Below are 22370 nucleotides of genomic sequence, written 5' to 3'. Positions count from 1 at the left end.
CCCAAAGCTGTAAAGGAATGTGGATCACTACCCACTTTCAAAACCAATCTCAAGGGATACCTACGGGAGACTGCAATTCAAAACTGGCCCCTGTAAATGTCCTAACCCAACCCCCTCCAATGTACAGTAATTTACCTAGTATGGTTTTGTCAATAGTCCAATGTACAATTTTGCTTGTTTGTACAGTGTCCCCCCCCCCCCCCCCCCCAATGTACAGTTTTGCTTGTTTATACAGTGTTTCTCCCCCCCCCCCCCCCCCAACCACCTCCAATGTAAATTACCCAGTATGGTTGTCAATATCCCAATGTACCCAACCCCCCCCCCACACAACCCCACCCAACCTCCTCCAATGTACAGTTTCTACGTCAAATGTATATACTCCCTTTTCTTGACTCCTTTTGTATCACAAACAGTACTGTATTTGCAAATCTGGTATGTCATAAATGTATAGATGTAGCAGTACTGACTATCTGTATGTCATGTATGTCATATATGTCCTGATTAATTGAAAATGGGGGACCCTGATGTAAACAAGACGAAAGTCTTTCTCTGGTCTGCATCCCCTTAACAATTGTGTGTATTGAGCTGTACTGTATTGTACCCATTCTGCAATCTGTTAATAAAGTTTTCAATCAATCAATCAATCGCGTGGCTTTATTTTGAAAAAAAAACACCGGATATTATTTCCAGACTGTTGCTATTTTTTTTCCAGTGGAATGAAAATAATGACCATCGTCAGAAAACGGTGAACTATATTTCTGATCGTTTTTTTTAACCCACGGACAAACTAAACAATGCGACGTGTAGCTTGGCAAAGACATTTGGCGAGAGTGAGTTTATTATCGTCGACAGTTTAGCCTCATCATTATCTATATATGCCTACTATCGGAAACAGATGGATTCCTTGCGCTGCCTGTGTCGCTCTGCCACTCGGTCCACTTGGGGAGGGTGAAGGCGGAAGACGGCGGATCATCAACACAACCCCAACAGAGATGCTACACTACAGCTACAGTTACTAGCCAGCTATTTGTGTTGCAAGATGCACGCTAAAGACGGCTCTCTCAGAAGGTAAATCATGTTTAGTGTAAGTGGGTTGATGATCCACTCGTGCGAGTTGTAAAAATGCATGATGAATACCAGCTATATAGCCTAAGTTATAGAGGCGTTCCCCCACTTGTAGAAATGAATCCCCCCCATTCCCCCTAAAAACGTAGCTAACGTAGCGAAATGGATGTTTCTACTAGCCATCATAAGCCACGACTGTTGTTATGACTGTTTGCTGTTTACTCGTGTCGTGACAGAGGTACGGGGGGGGGGGGGAGACATGGCAGATTTGTGTCATTAAGTCACCATAACAACAGTGTAGCCAGTCAAATGGATGGAGCGCATTGCTACCCATTCAAATTTAAATGAAACTATACATTCCTCAATGTTTGGCTGGTTAGTGAAAATAGTCGATTGATACAGTTTCATGGGACTCGGTATGCTCACATGTTACCATTGCAGATGCATCGTTTGGTTAAATATGGCTTTTTTTTTTTTTTTTTTTCAGGGATTGAGGACACTGATCTGGACACACATACAAGACCATCCTCCTACTTTATGGAGCGGCGAGAGGCTCGACACAACATCAACCACCGCAACTCGAACTAGGACACTTCAGTTTACTCGCCTACACACACACAGACAGGATGGCAAGCAGGAGAAAGTCCACCACGCCTTGCATGGTCCACCCCCGAGAGACTGTAGACTCCGACCAAGAGATGGAGGACTTGACGGATGTAGCTGAAGAGCCTGACAGCGGAACAGCCAACATCCCCTTGGAGATTCACGGCCTATCAGGCGAGAAGTTTGGGGATGTGGACCGGGCGGGCTTTAGACAGGGTCCGGACCATTACATGGACGGTTATGAGTGCAAATACTGCAGCTTCCAGACTTCTGACCTCAACCTCTTCACGGAACACGTTGACACGGAACACCCAGACATTGTCCTCAACTCCTCGTATGTCTGTATGGAGTGTGACTTCCACACCAAGAGGTAGTTTAGTTTCTTTGTGAGTGTGTGTGTGTGTGTTCCCAAAATCGTGTGTCAAAGTACAATATAAATGTTATTTTTGAAGAGAAAAATATAGGACATCCTACCAAAAAAACTAAAATTACATAAAGCCAAAAATAGTTCAAATTAAATGCATTGTCAATACTGTGGACAATTGCTTTTCTTCAAACTGTCTTATTATTATTATTATTATTATTATTATTATTATTATTATTATTATTATTATTATTATTATTATTATTATTATTATTATTATTATTATTATTATTATTATTATTATTATTATTATTATTATTATTATTATTATTTAGTTTATGTCTCAAGGATAGAGCATTCTTAAAGGAACATGCCAACATTATGTGCTTACCATCTTCTCCAGAGTCGGACAAGAAGATGGATAACAATTTCCTCTCTGTGCGTTCAGTAGGAAGCTATGCGGCTGTAAGCTAGCCTAGTTTAGCACAAATTAATGGAAGCTTCTTGTCTGACTCTGGAGAAGACAGTAAGCGCATTTCCCATAAGGTTAGCATTAGCATGTTCCTTGCATAGCCAAGCTTCACTGTAGGCCTGAACATTAAGCTTCACTGTAGGCCTGAACATTAAGCTTCACTGTAGGCCTGACCATTAAGCTTCACTGTAGGCCTGAACATTAAGCTTCACTGTAGGCCTGGACATTAAGCTTCCATGTAGGCCTGGACATTAAGCTTCACTGTAGGCCTGAACATTCAGCTTCACTGTAGGCCTGGACATTAAGCTTCACTGTAGGCCTGAACATTAAGCTTCACTGTAGGCCTGAACATTAGGCTTCACTGTAGGCCTGGTCATTAAGCTTCACTGTAGGCCTGACCATTAAGCTTCCATGTAGGCCTGACCATTAAGCTTCACTGTAGGCCTGACCATTAAGCTTCCATGTAGGCCTGACCATTAAGCTTCACTGTAGGCCTGACCATTAAGCTTCACTGTAGGCCTGAACATTAAGCTTCACTGTAGGCCTGAACATTAAGCTTCACTGTAGGCCTGGTCATTAAGCTTCACTGTAGGCCTGACCATTAAGCTTCCATGTAGGCCTGACCATTAAGCTTCACTGTAGGCCTGACCATTAAGCTTCACTGTAGGCCTGAACATTAAGCTTCACTGTAGGCCTGGTCATTAAGCTTCACTGTAGGCCTGAACATTAAGCTTCACTGTAGGCCTGAACATTAAGCTTCACTGTAGGCCTGACCATTAAGCTTCACTGTAGGCCTGAACATTAAGCTTCACTGTAGGCCTGAACATTAAGCTTCACTGTAGGCCTGGACATTAAGCTTCACTGTAGGCCTGACCATTAAGCTTCACTGTAGGCCTGAACATTAAGCTTCACTGTAGGCCTGAACATTAAGCTTCACTGTAGGCCTGGACATTAAGCTTCACTGTAGGCCTGGACATTAAGCTTCACTGTAGGCCTGGACATTAAGCTTCACTGTAGGCCTGGGCATTAAGCTTCACTGTAGGCCTGAACATTAAGCTTCACTGTAGGCCTGGACATTAAGCTTCACTGTAGGCCTGAACATTAAGCTTCACTGTAGGCCTGGCCATTAAGCTTCACTGTAGGCCTGACCATTAAGCTTCACTGTAGGCCTGGACATTAAGCTTCACTGTAGGCCTGGACATTAAGCTTCACTGTAGGCCTGAACATTAAGCTTCACTGTAGGCCTGGACATTAAGCTTCACTGTAGGCCTGACCATTAAGCTTCACTGTAGGCCTGGACATTAAGCTTCACTGTAGGCCTGACCGTTAAGCTTCCATGTAGGCCTGAACATTAAGCTTCACTGTAGGCCTGGACATTAAGCTTCACTGTAGGCCTGGACATTAAGCTTCACTGTAAGGAACATTGAGCACAAAAGCTGGTTAGAACAGTGTGGGGAGACAGAGACCTGTCGTCATACTACTAATATTGATGATCATACTACAAAGCAACAGGAGCGGCGCCTGGTGAACCTGAACAGAAAACTAACCGGAGGTGCTGTTTTCTGGAGGAGGCGGTTTTTTTCAAACTTGCGGCCGATCGACTGGCTGCCTCAGGATTTCGACGGTCTTGTTATTATCTTGAAGCTTGACATCTTGAAGCTAGATTATTCTTGAGGCTGATTTATCCTAGGGCATTCAACAATTCTCTTGACCGAAATGAAGGTGTCGTTTGTGCTTTGGCAAAGGTTTCTGTAGTCTTCATTGTAGTCTGACTCACAGGATATAGACTGGGTATAAGCATGCTATTGGCAGACTATTTCAGTCGGAATTCTCCTTTTTCCCCCCGCTATCTGCAACACTATTTTGCGATGGGCACCGCCGCTGTGATTGGTTTATGGAAATACAAACAAGCCGCAAGCCAGAGTGTTTTTTCCCCGCCCTATACCAAAATGATAATAGGTTCAGTCAGACCTCTGTTCAGTGCTGGCACAGCGCTAACATAGTGTGGAGAGAGGTTTGGCTACACAAGACTATCTTTATTGTAACAAAAGACACCAAGCTCCCGACTGTTTTGTTTTCAATTGTTCTGCCAATCTTTCCCCTCCATGTATACAAATGCTAGCTACTGCTGAAACCAAAGTGAAACCATAAACCATTGGCAAGGTTGGCATTTCATCCAATTACACTGTGTGACAAATATGGCAGAGTCTGCAGCCTAACAAAATTCTGGCATTTCAAAAAATAAATATTGAGCGACACCCAACACTTTATTCTGTTGAAAATGTGTCATAGTCATCTAGTCGAGCATCCTAGTGTAAATTGGCCGTTGCAATTTACAATTTGGTCATTTAGCTGATGCTTTTATCCAAAGCGACTTAGATTGTGAACAGCATGGCACCAGGAGGGGTACATCTCTGGCAGCTAAGGGTAAAGTGGCATTGTTGGTCAAATAGTATTGAGCTTGAGTGTTACATAGTATTGAGCTTGAGTGTTACACTGAGTGCATAGTAGTATAGACATATTAGCAAGATAGGTAGTAGTAGCATAGTATTAGGGTACATAATAGTAAAACATTTAAAGTAAGATGGTTATCTATTTTTATTAAAAAATAAATCCGATATTGTTTGAAGAGGTGTTTTTAGTCGACAGCGGAAAGTTTGCTGGGTTTCAGCTGTCCTGACTGTGGAGGGGAGTTTGTTCCACCATTGTGGAGTTTGGACTGAGAAAAGAATAGCCTACTTAGTTTTTTTTAGCTCGGATAGGAGTGGGTCTGAGGCAGCCAGGAGATGTAGAGCGCAGGGGTCTTGGGGGTGTGTAGTTAGAGACCATTGACCGGAGGTAGGAGGGAGCTGTTCCCCTCGCTGCACGGTAGGCCAGGTCAAGTGCGGCGACGAGAAGCCAGTGCAGCTCTCTGAGAAGTGGGGTAACATGGGCTGACTTTGGTAGGTTGAAGATCAGGCGGGCCGCTGCGTTTTGTATGAATTTAAGTGGTTTGGTGGCAGTGGTCAGTAGACCAGCGAGCAGTGCATTGCAGTAGTCGAGGTGAGACATGATGACAGTTGATTGGACGAGGAGTTGGGTGGCTTCTTTGGTCAGGAAGGGGCGGATCCTTCTGACGTTGCTCAGGGAGAATTAGCATGTTCTGGTTGTTGAGGCGATGTGAGCGGAGAAGTTCAGCCGGTCAAGAACTGCACCTGGGTTCTTGGCGGTCGGGGACTAGTCCGAACTCCTCCCAAAAGTCATGTTATTTAAGTGCACCCTTCTCGCCCCCCCCCCCCCTCTAGGTACGATGCACTGCTGGAGCACAACGCGCGCCACCACCCCGGTGAGGACAACTTCACCAGGACGATGGTGAAACGGAACAACCAGACCATCATCAAGCAGACGGTGAACGACCTCACCTTCGATGGCAGCTTTGTCAAAGTGGAGGCCGATGAGGCGGAGGAGTCTTCCTGCAAGGGCATCGCCCTCAGCAAGACACCCATCATGAGGATCAGGAGCAGAACAGAACCCAAGAAGTTCACCGCCGCTGGCTCGCACAGGATGGTCACCGCCGCCGACGTCATTAAAGTCGAGAGTGATGAGGAGGAGGAGGGGGGAGAGGATGAGGAGGTCGAGGAGGAGGAAGAAGAGGATGAGGACAACAGCGAGCCTCCCACCCTTTCCCCCGCCCCCGTCGCCGCCCCTCGGATCATTGCCGTCTCCACCCCTGCGCCCTTACAGGTCCAGTCGGTCCAGCCGAGCATCATAGTCAACGGCCCCAACGTGCTGCATTTTAAGACCAACTCCCACTCCGGAGGGGCCACCATGCTTCCCCCAGGGACGCTGGCCCAGGTCCTGTCTGCCTTACAGAACCAGCAGAACAGTTCACAGGCCCAGACCCAGCTCCTCATCCCACTCAGTAGCATCCCCACCTACAACACCGCCATGGATAACAACGTACTGCTGGTCAGCGCTTATAACAGGTACCATAGCCGGTTAACCGTCTGTAGTGTGATAGTAAAGGGTTAACCTTCTGTAGTGTGGTAGTGGAAGGGTTAACCATTTGTCACATGGCAGTGAAAGGGTTAACCTGGGTTTTCGCCGTGAAAGGGTTAACCATTTGGTAGTGTGGCAGTGAAAGGGTTCATGCAGCTTTCAAACAGTAATGTCACCACAGAGTGTAATATTTTGGAAATGCTACTCTTGTTCTCAAAAGGAGAATAGGCAGTCCATATTTTATCTTTATGTAGTAGACCGTAGGAAGGCTGGGGGGGAGACACAGGAGAGAAGGTCTGCAGGCTGGGGGGGAGACACAGGAGAGATGGTTCTTTATTGAGACTGTTGGCAGGCTGGGGGGGAGACACAGGAGAGATGGTTCTTTATTGAGACTGTTGGCAGGCTGGGGGGGAGACACAGGAGAGATGGTTCTTTATTGAGACTGTCTGCAGGCTGAGAGGGAGACACAGGAGAGATGGTTCTTTATTGAGACTGTCTGCAGGCTGAGAGGGAGACACAGGAGAGATGGTTCTTTATTGAGACTGTCTGCAGGCTGAGAGGGAGACACAGGAGAGATGGTTCTTTATTGAGTCTGTTGGCAGGCTGGGGGGGGAGACACAGGAGAGATGGTTCTTTATTGAGACTGTCTGCAGGCTGAGAGGGAGACACAGGAGAGATGGTTCTTTATTGAGTCTGTTGGCAGGCTGGGGGGGAGACACAGGAGAGATGGTTCTTTATTGAGACTGTCTGCAGGCTGGGGGGGGAGACACAGGAGAGATGGTTCTTTATTGAGACTGTCTGCAGGCTGGGGGGGAGACACAGGAGAGATGGTTCTTTATTGAGACTGTCTGCAGGCTGGGGGGGAGACACAGGAGAGATGGTTCTTTATTGAGACTGTCTGCAGGCTGGGGGGGGAGACACAGGAGAGATGGTTCTTTATTGAGACTGTCTGCAGGCTGGGCGGGAGACACAGGAGAGATGGTTCTTTATTGAAATGTTAGGACGGTTGAGAGGGAGACAGGGGGACAGAATGTTCTTTATTGAGACGGTAATAATAATAATAATATTAAACTTTGATTTTTGCAGCTCAAAGTGCTTCACAGCAGTAGAAAAAGACAGGCATAAAATGAGCACAAAATTGGCAGATCAAGAGCAATGCATTAAGTGTAGACATAAAATAAGTATGAAACGAAATAACATTAAATCATAGTTTTTCATATAAGGGTCTAACATCCCAATAGGCCTCTTATTTATGGTTTGATCATCACACGTAATATAGACCGTAATAAAAGAGTGAAATAGAGTAGGTAGATGGAGTAAAATAGTGCAATAGTGCAATAAAATAGTTAGTAAAATAGAATGGATGGAGTCAAATAATGCAATAGTGCAGTTCTGAATTTACACAGTTTAAAACCTGACAGTCTTTCCTGTTTGATACCCACACAGTTCAAAACCTGACAGTCTTTCTTCCTGTTTGATGCCCACTTTGACCCTTCAAACCTCCCTCTCAGGGCGCAGTTCCAGGCCTGGGTCCCCCACACAGTTTAAAACCTGGCGATCTTTCTTCCTGTTTGATACCCACACAGTTTAAAACCTGACAGTCTTTCTTCCTGTTTGATACCCACACAGTTTAAAACCTGACAGTCTTTCTTCCTGTTTGATACCCACACAGTTTAAAACCTGGCGATCTTTCTTCCTGTTTGATACCCACACAGTTTAAAACCTGACAGTTTAAAAAGTAATGAAAGAGTAAAATAGAATAGACAGAATAGAATAGACAGAGTAAAATAATGCAATCTCATCTACTGTACAATCACAAGCAGTGGAGTGTATTAACACTTTAATCGCCATGGGTTAAATTCATAATTTACCATCCCTCGCCAGCTCTATTTGTCTATGGAGAAGTTCCCCTTCTTTGCAGGGCTATAACTTTTTAAATTCTATTGCTACATTGCCATTATTATGGCCCATTCAATGTCCTATATGTATTGTTCAGGGTGTAGCAACGTTAAACTTTTTCATTCACATATTCATACTAAAATATGGTCTAAAGTATAAGTATGTTTTTATCGTTTTCTGCAGCTTTCTTCAGAACGTGATTTATAGCCCTAAATGCATTATATTGATGATGAAATACAGTTTGGTAGCGATCGGCGCGAGATGAAAAATTTCAACTGGACGTACTTCTAGAATGATCTACGTATGATCTGATGATGACCGGATGGGCGGGGGATCGTTTATAATTCCGTGGGCAGCGTTAGATGATTCATCCAGAGTGGGTCATATGTTCATCATAGCAGTTTATATGGAATACGTTAGAAAATAACGCTGAATCTTACCGTATGTTCCTCGCGCCGTTGGACGATCAGCGTGGAGTAGACCGTTTTCGATTATGGGATGTTGATCCTGATGAACCATTTCCAGGTTGTATAATACTATATACGTCCAAATAACGTTGTTTATTGAGTTAGGGCGAGCGATTGATCATCCAGTGTGTTGAGATGGAGTCCGGCTACCGATCGCGAGTGCCCGGAGCACATATGGATGAGCACTTCCTGTTTGGCGCGCCCCTCCCTCTTGGCCGATCTGCCGATCGGCCACCAGATGGCGCTCTCGAACCGTTAGACAGTTGAGTGGAGCTAACCAGTACATCTCAGGGCTCCGGAAAGGAAATATGATTTCGATGACAGATTTTTGAAATATTAATATATAAAAATCAAAGGCGAGTTACGGCGTCTTCGGCAGAATGAGCATGGCTAGGAATGACGTCTTAACTCGTCCCCTGCGATCATAGTGTTAACACTTTAACTGCCGGAAGACGCTTTTAGGCATCCTTCCCCGCCATGCTCAAGTTGCCGAAGACGCCATAACTCGTCTTTGATATCAATATTTCAAAAATCTGTGATCGGAATCATATTTCCTTTGCGGGGGCCTTAGACACAAGTGTGATCTCCTCTTAATCCTCTAGCGGTTCAAGACCGCCATCTGGTGGCCGATCGGCAGATCGAAAAAACGGATGTTACCTTTAACCCGGTAGGACTCACTCCATATGGGGTCCGGGCACTCGCTATCGTTAGAGAGACTCGGTCTTCACACAGTGAACATCGATCGCTGCAAATAACTCGAAAAAACAACATGATTTGGACGTATATATATTATACAACCTGGAAATGGACCGGATATTTCTATATCCCATAATAGGCAAATGTCTGTTCCACGCTCATCGCCCAACGGCGCGAGGAAGATACGGTAAGATTCAGCGTTATTTTTCAATGTGTACGATACTAACTGATCTGATGAACATTTGACCCACATTAGATGAATGGTATAACGCTGCCCACGGAATTATAAACGCCCCCTCGGCCATCCGGTCAACATCAGACGACGTGTAGTAACTTCTAGAACCATGTCCAGTTGGAATCTTTTATATCGCGCCGATTGCCATCAAACTGTATTTCATCATCAATATAATGCATTTGGGGCTATAAATCACGTTCTGGAGAAAGCTGCAGAAAGAGATGAAAACATACTTATACTTTAGATCATATTTTAGTATGAATATGTGAATGAAAAAGTTTAACGTTCATACACCCTGAACAATACATATAGGACATTGAATGGGCCCTAATAATGGCAATTTAGCAATAGAATTTAAAAAGTTATAGCCCTGCAAAGAAGGGGAACTTCTACATAGACAAATAGAGCTGGCAACCTATAGGTATATCATGAATTTAGCCTTAGGCAATCAAAGTGTTAAAAGGCTAAGGTGTAGAGGTAAGATAAAGAAATATTTTGAATGGTGGCTGGGTGGCGCAGCGGACATTGCGCTCGTCACCAACGCAAGAGACACCGGGTTTGACTCCGGCTGTCTGTGTTGCCTCCGGCTTGGGCCAGCCGTCATACTAACTCATTGGCAGAGTTAGCGGGTGGAAGTCGATGGGTGGTAATCTGGACGTTGTGGACAGCGACTCCTACAGGTCGGTTGGGGGACGCCTGCACAGCAGAGACAGGAAATGGCGGGGGTAGTGTGAGCCTCCCACACGTTACACCTCGCCAATGAGAGTCCGCGCTGGCAGGTGAAAAGATGTGACAGGCTGCCTCCTCGTGTATCGGAGGGGACACGTGATCCAAGGCTTCTATCCTCCCTACAACCGGCCAGTGGGGGGCATATGCGAGCAACGTTCAAGACGGGAGGGAGAATTGGCACGAGAGGTAAATTGGGATGGGGAGAAAAATCACAGAAAAAAGGAGGAGAAAAAGTTGATAAAAAATATATATATTTGGAGATCTAGCCTCCCTAATGTCCATAGGTAGGGTCTTTCATAGCTTTGGTGCATAATTTGCGAAGGCTGCGTCCCCAATTTCTTTTTGGCTGTGGTTGGGAACCTTCTGAGGCATACAATCTATTTTGATGTCGGTATTAGGTATAGCCTATATAAATTATATATGCATTTGCATAGCCTACATTATGCAACAGTAATTTGCGCATAACGCAGCATGGCAGGGACATGTCAAACTAAGCAGGCTATTCTTTTCTCAGTCCAAACTCCACAATGGTGGAACAAACTCCCCACCAGTCAGGACAGCTGAAACCCAGCAAACTTTCCGCTGTCGACCAATATCGGATTTATTTTTTATATTCTCAAATGGCTATCCGCTGTGGGCTATCTCCTCGCTGACGGACCAGTATACCTTTATATCATATCATATTCCTATGTCTCCAAGGAATCGTGGGGCTCTGGAGAATAAAGGTTGGGAACCCCTGCTATAGCCTATCCTAGGCTATTTTATTTACAGCAGTCTATTTATGATTTGTTTCCATAGCCGGTCTCAGTTATGCTGTGGCTGAGATGGGTCGGGATTAATGAAGCTGATAGGAGACTGCTTCTCGGCTATACGAATTAAAGCCATGATTGAAAATAATGTACTTCCTTCTTGACAATAGCATAATACTATAACAATAATACGAGAGTACAAGAACAATGAATCTCACTGCCATGTAGCCTACGCCATGTATAGCCTGCCTATGTGATCAATAAAAACGCGAACTTGAATTCCATCATCATATTTATATGTTGTGTCTGTCCACTATGTTTGTTACTTTGTTATTTTTTCCCCCTACCTCCGACCTTGGGTCTCTTGAAAGGCGCTATATAAAATGAAATTATTATTATTATTATTATTATTATTATTATTATTATTATTATTATTATTATTATTATTATTATTATTATTATCACAATCACATCTGTGCGGGAGCTCACAAATAGACTGTGTTAGTCTCAGTGAAGTTTCAACGGAGGTCATCTATTCTAACCAACAAATTGAAGTAGAAAGCATTTAGTTGTGACCAATCTTATTTGGAAACATGACACACAAAATAATTGTATTTTGCTTTTTATTTGAAACAATATTTAATCGCGTTTGGAGGTGGGTGTTCTGCGTCTGCCCCCCCGGGCCAACCTCTTGTTCGCCTGTGAGCCCGTTATAATTACACTGTCGCTATTTTACAATGAACTATAATGAATTACGGGTCATACAGAACACGCCAGTGTTGAAACTAATGCACGGAAGCTTATTTCCGCGTTGTAGTCTTCATATTCTACCGCTGGGCGCCAGGTACGCATGCTCTGAGCTGTGCGTAGATATACGCACAAAGTCAAGCACACGTTCAAAATGATAAGTCCCACACTTTGCTTAGAAATGATCGTACGCACGGGTTATGCACATATCTGTGCGTACGCACCATTGATAAATGAGGGCCCTGGTCTCCACCTACAAAGCCACGCACACGCACGCACGCACGCACGCACGCACACACACACACACACACACACACACACACACACTCGTCCTTGTGTGTTTGTGTTATGCTCTTCTGTTGTTGGCCTCACTACCACTGCCCCTTGATGTAAAGACATTTTAGGGATATCCTCTTTGTAGAGTTATAGAAAAGAGCTATTTAATTCCCATGTCTTCTTCTCCTTCTTCTCCTTCTGTTTCTTCTTCTTCTGTTATAATTCCGTAGGTTCCCGTATCCGTCGGTGTCTGAGATCATGGGCTTGTCATCGCAGACAAAGTTCAGCGAGGAGCAGATCAAAGTGTGGTTTTCTGCCCAGCGACTGAAGCACGGCGTCAGCTGGACTCCAGAGGAGGTATGGTATTTGTTGTTGTTCGTTTTTAACCCTTTCACTGCCACACTAGTACAGAAGGTTAACCCATTTACTATCACACCACAGACGAGTTTCCTAGTCTATATGAATATGTTCCTGTTACCTTGAGTAACATTAATCAGGGTTGCCCAATACGTCGATCGCAAAGTTAGTGTGGGTAGATCGCATGGCATTGACATTTCTTTTTATAAATAAAAGTTAGCCTATCATCCATCCTTACTATGGCATTTGCCACTTGATTGACGTACAGGTAAGCCAGTCTGAGATCTCATCTTTTCTAACACGCAGTTCAGAAAATCAGCAAATCACCGGCGGGCTGATTACCCAGTTAGCCTTCCAATTTATACAATTATACTAAATAAAGGGTATATAAATTAGTGGGGAAGCTGGACCAAGTAAGAAACCAAAAACCTACAACTTCCATCCGTTCGGTTGTGTGATCGTAAAGGGTTAACCTTCTGTAGTGGTAGTGAAAGTGTTTACCCTTTGTCGTGTGGCAGTGAAAGGGTTAACCTTCTGTATTGTCGCAGTGAAAGGGTTAACCGTTTGGTAGTGTGGCAGTGAAAGGGTTAAAACCTTTCATTACACCTGCATTGGGTAATTTCTTCCCTATTTGCATTTTGTTTGAATTCTGACACAATAAAATCACAAACGCTGTTACCGACGAGTAGGGTAATGTGACAGAGTCACAGTGACCACCATAGTCCCAATACTGAGTCATGCTAGCAGCTCCGCTTCTTTTTTATAATCACAGATAGAGCCAATATGTGTCATGGGTTCAATTTTAAAATAATCAAGAGCTTGGTAACTCTTGGACATTTTAAAATCCATGATTTTAAACCATTCTGTCTCTGTTTGTTTATCCAGTTTTGATGGTTTTCTAATCTGGTATTATGTCTGATTCGCTCATGACAAACGGCGAAACCGTCGCTGCAGATCGCGAGCGGGCTGGTGTTTCCAGTCTAATCTGGTAACAAGGGCGCCAAAGGGAAATACGCTGCCGATCCCGGTGCTCGCCGGTGCCTGGGGGGGGGGGGGTTTGCGGGTGGCAAAACATTTATATAAACTAAAGATACTCAGGGTAACAGGAACATTGTGATGTGATATAGACTAATGTTACTCAAGGTCACGGGTAGTGATGGCGAGATGAACCTTCATGAAGCATTGAAGCTTTCCACCCAATAGTGTCACTCATATGCCGAAGCTTCATGGTGGTTAATTTGCTCTACTGTGCCATCTAGTGGACAATAAATGTACAACAGGCAGAGTGATTATAATGATACCATGGCTTTGGTGTGTGAAGATTTGAATTGTGTTGAATGATGATGCCAATTATAAACAAATAATATTGTGTCTGTTTTTCTGACAGAATGATAGCAGGTACAGAGGAGAAAGTGCTTGTGTTACTTTCATTTTAATTAACAATTTATTATTAATATTGATATAGACCAGCGGTTCCCAAACTTTTTTGGCTGTGCACCCCCCGTCACCTCCCGACCTAGCTGACGCACCCCCCAATTCCCGACATAAAAAAGACAACAGTCTATTCATAGGCGCACTAAAGGCAACAGGTTTAATCCAATAAGAACACATACCAAAGTGCAGTAGGCCTATGAGCTCTCACGTTCACAAAAATTGGGAGAATAATAATATGAAACCAAGTAAAAATCCTCGCCTTAGCGAGCGCACAGCAATTAACCAGCTATCAATCAGCAGCAGTTATTAACGAAAATGTAGGTAACACCAGTCATTTTACCCAAATTGCAACAAATAAAATACTTCACCAGAACAAAATGAGAATTACATTCAGAAACAGATTGGCCAAAAAACGAAAACAAAATCCATTTTCATGGATTTTCAAGTGCAGTGGCCTGCAGAGAGAAGGAGTGGAGGGGGAGGGAGAGAGAGAGAGAAAGGCATAATTCCCAGTAGGCCTGAGATTAATCATAATTGCAATTGCTTGGGTAAGGGTTTGTGTTGTTTTCTCTGTTATAGTGGAGTCATGTTCTACCTGCGTTAAATTTTAAAACCAGCACTAACCTGGTAGCAATAATAATATTGAGCACACTTCGCAGCACTTTGCCCTCGTCTGTCGGCTTAATGCTACGGATGGGCCTGCATCTGTGCACAAAGCTCTGCGAAGTTTGCTGATTTGGCAATTGAAGACAGTTTAATGTGCAAGTCCTTCTCAACATCATGCAGTCTTTGGCGATATTTTGTCTTCACTGCTGTGTGAGCAGATAATCCAGCCTCGCATAGATAACTTGTGGCGAAGGGCATTAAAATCCTCACGGCTTGCATTGCCAGGTCTGGGTATATGCTGACATTAATGTTGTGGAAAAAAAGTCTGCACACCGTCTATAGTGTTCCCAAGTTTTAATGTACTTGAACACAACGTTTCGGTCTGTGGCCTTTTTCAAGTGTCCACAGGCCGAAACGTTGTGTTCAAGTTAGGGATGCTCGATATTGGCTTTTTTACCGATACCGATATTCCGATATTGTCCAACTCTTAATTTCCGATACCGATATCAACCGATATCAACCGATACCGATATATGCAGGGTTTCCCCGTCCAAAAAACTGAATAATTTCAGGTAACTAATAATTTCACTGGATATATATATAACAAATATTGTTATTGTTTTTTTTTGTTTTTAAACCGATACCGATATTTTCCGATATCACATTTTACTGCCGATATCGGCCGATAATATCGGTCGGCCGATAATATCGGACATCCCTAGTTCAAGTACATTAAAACTTGGGAACACTATAGACGGTGTGCAGACTTTTTTTCCACAACATTACAGATCTATTTTGAGTCTAGCACCCGTGACTACACTGGGGATGTGCGCAAGTCTTTTCTACTACGTATATGCTGACATTGCCTTGGTCCAAAAATTTCGTTTGAACCACAGCAGCAACGCTCCATCAGATGGTCGATCAGCTGTTGCTGCTGTTGTAGTGACCGGAGGGGAAACTTCAAATGGGTTGAATCCACGTCTGAGATGCATCCATAGGTGGGAAATATGTCCGTAGCTGCTCAGCGAGTTGGTTGAGGTGTTCTGTTATGAGGCTTTTTACAGGTTCACCCATGACAACTTAGTTTCCCTCCAATAACACATGAAGTGTAGGGAAACACATGAGCATAAAAATACGCTGCCACAATAATAGCGCACCGGTCCCGGTCGCGCGTCTATGGCATTTTGGCAGGAAGTAAAGTGCATATTTTTTTAAATTATTATTAAACGTACGTCTTTAATTACGTGAATTTCATGATTTACACAGTGAAAATCCCCATTTGAAATAACGTATATTACCGTAATTCCTCTAATAGTAACCGGGTCTCAAATACAAGCCGGGTCTCTATTAATGGCCGGGTGCGCTCTTGAGCTAAGCAATTATAAGCCGGCCTCCTAATACAAGCCGGGTTACTAATATACTGAGCTGCATACTGAGCTAGTTACTTGATTTCACTTTGAAAACGTTGAAATGACCAGTGACCACCTGTAATTGCACCGTTTACTATTTCAAGTTTCAAGTTTCAAGTTTCTTTAATAGTTGTCATACAGAAGTACAGAATACTTTCATACAAAATGCTTCTTACTGTTACGCTCCAGAGACTGTGCTAGACAAGATAGTATCAAATAACATAGTATAGCATGTAATTTAGAAGAAGAAAATGAGGTCACAGTGTTCGGTATAGACATATGTACAATGTTCTGAGTTACCATATAATATACAATACTATGCAGTGTACTAATGTACAGTACTATATAGTGCAAAGCAGAAATGGGATGAGGTACAATTTAGGTACAATTTACAGTAAGGTGTACGAGTTGTAGTGCAATCCTTCATCAATAAATATAAAGTGTGGGGAGTGGGTGCTACAGTGTGTTTGTTTAAAGTGGGTGTGTGCTATAAAGTGTGTGGAGTGGGTGCTACAGTGTGTTTGTTTAAAGTGAGTGTGTGCGTGTGGATGTGTGTGCTATGTGCGTTTGGTGGTTGTTGTTGTGTAGTGTTCATTGTTCGTTTAGCAGCCTGATGGCCTGGGGATAGAAGCTTCTTCTGAGTCTTTCTGTGCTCGCCTTGAGACTCCGGTATCGCTTGCCTGACCGCAGCAGTTCAAAGAGGCAGTTGTTCGGGTGACTGGAGTCTTTAATGATTCTCTTAGTCTTGCCCTTGCAACGCTTGTTGTAAATGTTCTGGAGGGTGGGGAGCCCCCCTCCAATTGTGCGTTCGGCTGAACGTGTCACTCTTTGTAGTCTGCTTCGGTCTTGTGCAGTGCTATTCCCAAACCAGGAGGTGATGTTGCCGGTCAAGATGCTCTCTATTGTACATGAGTAGAAGTTCTTAAGGATCTTCTGACTGACTTGGAACTTCCTTAGGCGCCTGAGGAAGTAGAGGCGTTGTCGTGCCTTCTTCACAACACTGTCAATGTGTGTGGTCCATGTCAAGTCCTCGGATATGTAGGCTCCGAGGTACTTAAAGCTGTTGACTCTCTCAACCGGTGCCCCGTCGATGCTGAGGGGGCTGTAGTCCTTGACCCCCGACCTCCTGAAGTCCACAATCATCTCCTTTGTTTTGCTGACGTTCAGGGAGAGGCTGTTTTCCTGGCACCATCCCGCCAGGACCTTGACCTCTTCCAGGTAGGCCCTCTCGTCGTTGGCAGAGATCAGGCCCACCACCACTGTGTCGTCAGCAAATTTGATGATTGTATTGCTACTCCGCTGAGCCACACAGTCGTGTGTGTACAGGGAGTAGAGGAGGGGACTCAGAACACAGCCCTGGGGGGCCCCTATGTTGAGAGTGATGGATGAGGAGGTGCAGTTGCCTGCTCTCACCACCTGGGGTCTGCCAGTCAGGAAGTCCAAGACCCACTGGCAGAGGTCATAGTTCAAGCCCAGGTCCCTGAGCTTGGCTATAAGATAAGATAAGATAAGATAAGATATTCCTTTATTGATCCCCTTGGGGAAATTCAGGCATCATAGCAGCATGGGGGGGAGGGGGGAGGGGTACAGGTAGTAAAACAACACAGTATACAGGTAGTAAAAGACAACACAGGCAGTGTAAACAATTTGATCAATATGGTCAATATAATTTACTATCTGACTAGCTGAGGAATATTCACATTATTCACAGTGTCACATGAGGTGCAGTATGCAAGAGGTAGTGTTATAATAATTTACTATCTACTGAGTATACATTAATCAAAGTACCAGGGTAGTCTACTTTGTCCCCCTTGGGTTCCTATAAGTCCCAGGTCAATGAGTATGGAGGGGACTATGGTATTGAATGCCGAGCTTTCATACAGTACTTGGTTTCAATAAATGAACCCAGTACATTTTACTGGGTTCAAACTGACACAAAATGTTGATTTATTCATTATGATCAGTTTGAAAATTTGAAATATAGGCCTCCCTCTTATACAGGCCTCCTCCTAATACAAGCCTGGTACCCGCTACAGTTGAAACAAATACAAGCCGGGGTTACTATTAGAGGAATTACGGTAGTTATATTTTATTAGTAAAATAACACCATAGCACCGCCATTAACCTTTTCATGTCACGCACCCCCAAGAGGGCGCTCGCGCACCACAAGGGGTGCGCGCACCACAGTTTGGGAACCGCTGATATAGACTAACGTTACTCAAGGTAACAGGAAAATATTGATATAGACTAACATTACTCAGGGTAACAGGAAAATATTGCTAACATTAATCATCATCATCAGGTGGCTTCTTCGTTCCGAAGGTTGCCTATCACTCTCCAACCCATTCTGTCCCCACTTCTTCTCTCCAACTCCGTGACTCCGCCTCTCACTCCGCTCCAATCACAGACGTTGTCTACCTAGCCTCTTCTTGGTCTTCCACTTCCTCTCTTTCCATCCACATTCCCCATCACCACCTTCTTGAACATCTCCCCGCTGGATCCTCTCAGCACGTGCCCGCACAACTCCATCTTTCTCTTTTTCAACCTCTCCAGCAGCTGTCCTCCTTGCATAACCGCTCTTCTCAGTACCTCCTCATTCTTGATCTTATCCTTCCATGTTATCTTCAGCATCTTCCTCAGCGTCCACATTTCAAAAGAGTATCATCCTCTTTCCCTCTTCATTCAGCGTCCATGCCTCTGCTCCATATGAAAAGACTGACATAACATATGTTTCCAAAATTCTGGTCTTCGTTTTCCAACTTATATTTCGTCTCAATAATTCTTTATGGTTCCAGAACGCGCTCTTTGCAATTCCGGTTCTTCTCTTAATATTCATGTTAGCTCACCTTCACTGATCCAGCTTCCAAGATGCATGTACTCCTTCACTTGTTCAAGTTTTACTCCATCCACCTGTATTTTACAAACAGTTCCTGTGTTATTTCAATGATCATTACTTTAGTTTTCTTTGTGTTTAGCGACATTCCATAGTTTTTACATTCAACATTTAGCTTATTCATCATGTCCTGTAGATCTTCTTGACAGTTACAGACTATAGCGGTGTCATCAGCATATCTTATGTTGGTGATGTTCTCTTCGCCAAGTTTTACTCCTTTCTCTCCTCTCAGACCTTTTTTCATCAGTGTACAGTGTACTGTACATATTAAAGAGTACAGGGGATAAGATGCATCCTTGTCTTACACCCTTTTCCACCGGGAAGTCTCTTGATTTCTCCTTTCCTATTCTAACATTAGCCTTCTGCCTCCAGTATAAGTTGGCAATTATTCTTCGGTCAGAAACTGGTATTTCAAATTCTTCCATTGTTCTCATCAATGTTGTATGTTCAACTCTGTCGAAGGCCTTCGTGAAATCGATGCAGCAAATATACAGCTTCTTCTGTTGGTCTATCGATTTTTCGCCAATGATTCTGAGTTGGCAGATTGCATCTCTTGTTCTTTTTCCTTTGCGGAAACCCATTTGGCTATCCGAGAGTTGATGTTCAATTATGGGTTCTATTCTGTTCTTGATGATTTTCAGGAGTACTTTTGATGCATGAGATATCAAAGTGAGTCCTGTAATTGTTGCATTCTGTGGCTCTTCCGGTCTTTGGGATCAGAATGAACATTGATTTTAGGAAATCATTGGAATATTTCCTGAGTTGTAGATGTTGTTTACCAGTTTCACAAGGAGCTCAATGCATCTGTCACCCGAGTTCTTAATCAGTTCAGCAGGGATCTCAGCCTCGCCGGGCGATATGTCCGGTGCCAGTAACTTCACAGCCTCTTCGACTTCTTTTTTTGTGATCTGGACTTTTTCTATCTCTTCTAGACGAATTCCTGTGTCTGATGTTCTATTCTGGTCTTCATATAGTGTTTTCACATACAATAGGCATGCAATAATAACTGTAATCTATTTTTCAATAACGGAGCAGTCTACAGGTTGAATGTGGAGTCCTCATTGTATGTTGTCATATGTTATTATTATTACTTAATGCTCCCATCTAGTGGCAAATATGAATCATGTCACTGCACTTCAACCACAGTAGCATGGACCATTACTGTGACTGTAGGAGCCATATGTGGACATCTCTGTATTCCCCAATGGTTTCTGGTGTTGTATTCAAGTCAGTCAGGAGTTTTTATTTGTCACGGCATACAAGCATACAGTGAAATGCGGGTGGTCATGCCTGCAGCGATTGTGCAATAATACAAGTAATAAGAATAAGACATAACAGGTATAATGTACATAAAGTTTACAAAAAGCATGGTAAAGACATGCTAAGGTCCTGCGATAGTGCAATACAGTGTTAGCTACGGATGAGGCACTGCGTCTTATGTACACTACTATACAATACTATACAATATACAGATATATCCTTATGCTTTCTTGCTATATCCATCTATTTACTATACAAGAACCACTCCCGTTCTTTTTTTAAAAGTATTGTTCCTCGTACTGTCACTTGAGGCGGTGGCCGTGTTCACTGGGGGATTGGCAGTAATGGTAGTAGTCGTGTTTGATTTCATTCACCTTTTCATCTGTGTCGACATGGATGGAGAAAGGGGGTGAGCTCTGGAGCGCATATTTTTATTTTCTGTCCACCGCAACAATGCGCACACGCAATCTAATCCGGTAAATGCAACATTTTGGGAAATGAGCTTACTGTCTTCTCCAGAGAGAGAGACAAGAAGATAGATACCAGTTTCCTCTCTGTGTGACTTGTTCAGTAGAAAACTGGCTGCACTAGCCTAGCCCAGGGCTCAGCAACCTTTACTATCAAAAGAGCCACTTTTCCCCCGTCCCACAAAATAAAATGCTCAGGGAGCCGCACAACCTATTTACCCTTAAAATGAAGATAACAGTGTATAACGTTTTATATATCCCCACGCATACCCCACATTTAGCATAAAACGCCTGACAATTGCATACCCAAAGTAATTTGCGATTTATTGTACTTTATACTTATAGCACACAGTTTGTTGCATTAATGGGATTATAAAGCAACAAAAAGGAAATGTTTGACTTTTTATTGCTGTTTTTACCTGTTATAACAAAGGAAAACCTCAAACTCTTATGAAGAGGAGACAAAACACTGGTGTCTGTAGACCTATTTTTAAATAAAACCCTGGACTATTCAGGTATATTTGAGTCCTTCCCTTATTTGTGGAACATTTATAAAATAAAAGGTAGTCTACTTTGAAAAAAGACTACCATGTGTAGACCTACTTTGAAATAAAACCCTGAACTATGCAGCTCTATTAGAGTCCTTCCCTTATTTGTGGAAAATCTATAAAATAAAAATAAAATGTTTCGTTGTTTGCAAATTTCACACCACAATCAGGTAAGCCTGCATCGTTAGTCGTGAAAGCAAATTAATCTGTCCACGCTGAATTAAACCCTCTATTTTCCTCAGATTTTCCTTTTTTTGGATTTATCCATGGTTAGCTTACTGGGGGGTCGGAAACTCAAGATTAGCCACTTGCAGACGGCAGGGAGAGGCGCGGGGTGTGACGTACTGTATATTTTAGTTGATGAAATATTTTTGTTGACTAAATATCTTAGTTGATGAAATATTCTTTCATTTCAGTGTCACAGTATGACATCGATGTCCAAAAAAAGTCAAACATTATTATTATTATTATTTTTTTGGGCCAGGGAGCCGCAGCTGAAAGAGCCGCATGCGGCCTTGGAGCCGCAGGTTGCCGACCCCCGGCCTAGCCTAACACCTCTCCCGAAGGCTAACCGGCCATGTCCGCTTCCATTCATTGTGCTAAGCTAGGCTAAGGTGCACCCAGATAGCTTTCTACTGAACACACAGAGAGGAAACTGGTATCTATCTTCTTGTCTCTCTCTGGAGAAGACAGTAAGCTAATTTCCCAAAATGTTGGCGCGTTCCTTTAAGTTTATGCTTTTATGTGTCGTTCATGAAGGGGAAGAATATATTGTCAAACGCATATTTTGGACATGAAACAGAATAATTTTACTGTGCGTGTCAGTGTTTCTACTCCTCTGTTTAAGCCCCTTGTGGCTTTTCTGGACAGCCTGCCCTACATGTAGCCCCAACAGTTGCCCAACTATTCTTATAGTCCTGACAAAGACGGCACTCTATGAGAACAGCTGGCTGGCTGCAAATAAAACTCATATTCCGACCTCTCAGTTCAACTGGAGCGCACCAGTGTGAAGGGGGATGGATGAAGGGGAGAATGACTCGTGAGACACTTCCCTAACATCAATGCGTCCCATAAAATACGAAATAAAGATCGCCCCAATTCCCAACCCCCTTCCTG

At 43.5% G+C, this 22370-nt stretch overlaps 1 protein-coding gene across 1 annotated transcript in view; it reads left to right on the top strand.

Moving 5' to 3' along the window:
- The first annotated feature begins 744 nt into the window (after positions 1 to 744).
- Positions 745 to 22370, top strand: part of LOC311227452 (zinc fingers and homeoboxes protein 1-like) — a 39290-nt gene continuing 17664 nt past the window's right edge. The window contains exons 1-4 of the mRNA XM_084313110.1: positions 745 to 1068; positions 1553 to 2038; positions 5789 to 6469; positions 12511 to 12637. Coding sequence (XP_084169236.1) covers positions 1692 to 2038; positions 5789 to 6469; positions 12511 to 12637 — 1155 coding nt within the window. The 5' untranslated portion in view covers positions 745 to 1068; positions 1553 to 1691. The remainder of the gene's footprint in view (positions 1069 to 1552; positions 2039 to 5788; positions 6470 to 12510; positions 12638 to 22370) is intronic.

The sequence above is a fragment of the Notolepis coatsorum genome (assembly GCF_963971535.1).
Source record: "Notolepis coatsorum genome assembly, chromosome: 4".
In the NCBI taxonomy this organism is placed as follows: domain Eukaryota; kingdom Metazoa; phylum Chordata; class Actinopteri; order Aulopiformes; family Paralepididae; genus Notolepis; species Notolepis coatsorum.
Note: the sequence above shows the minus strand (reverse complement) of the source record. Positions and strands in the feature narration are given on the sequence as shown.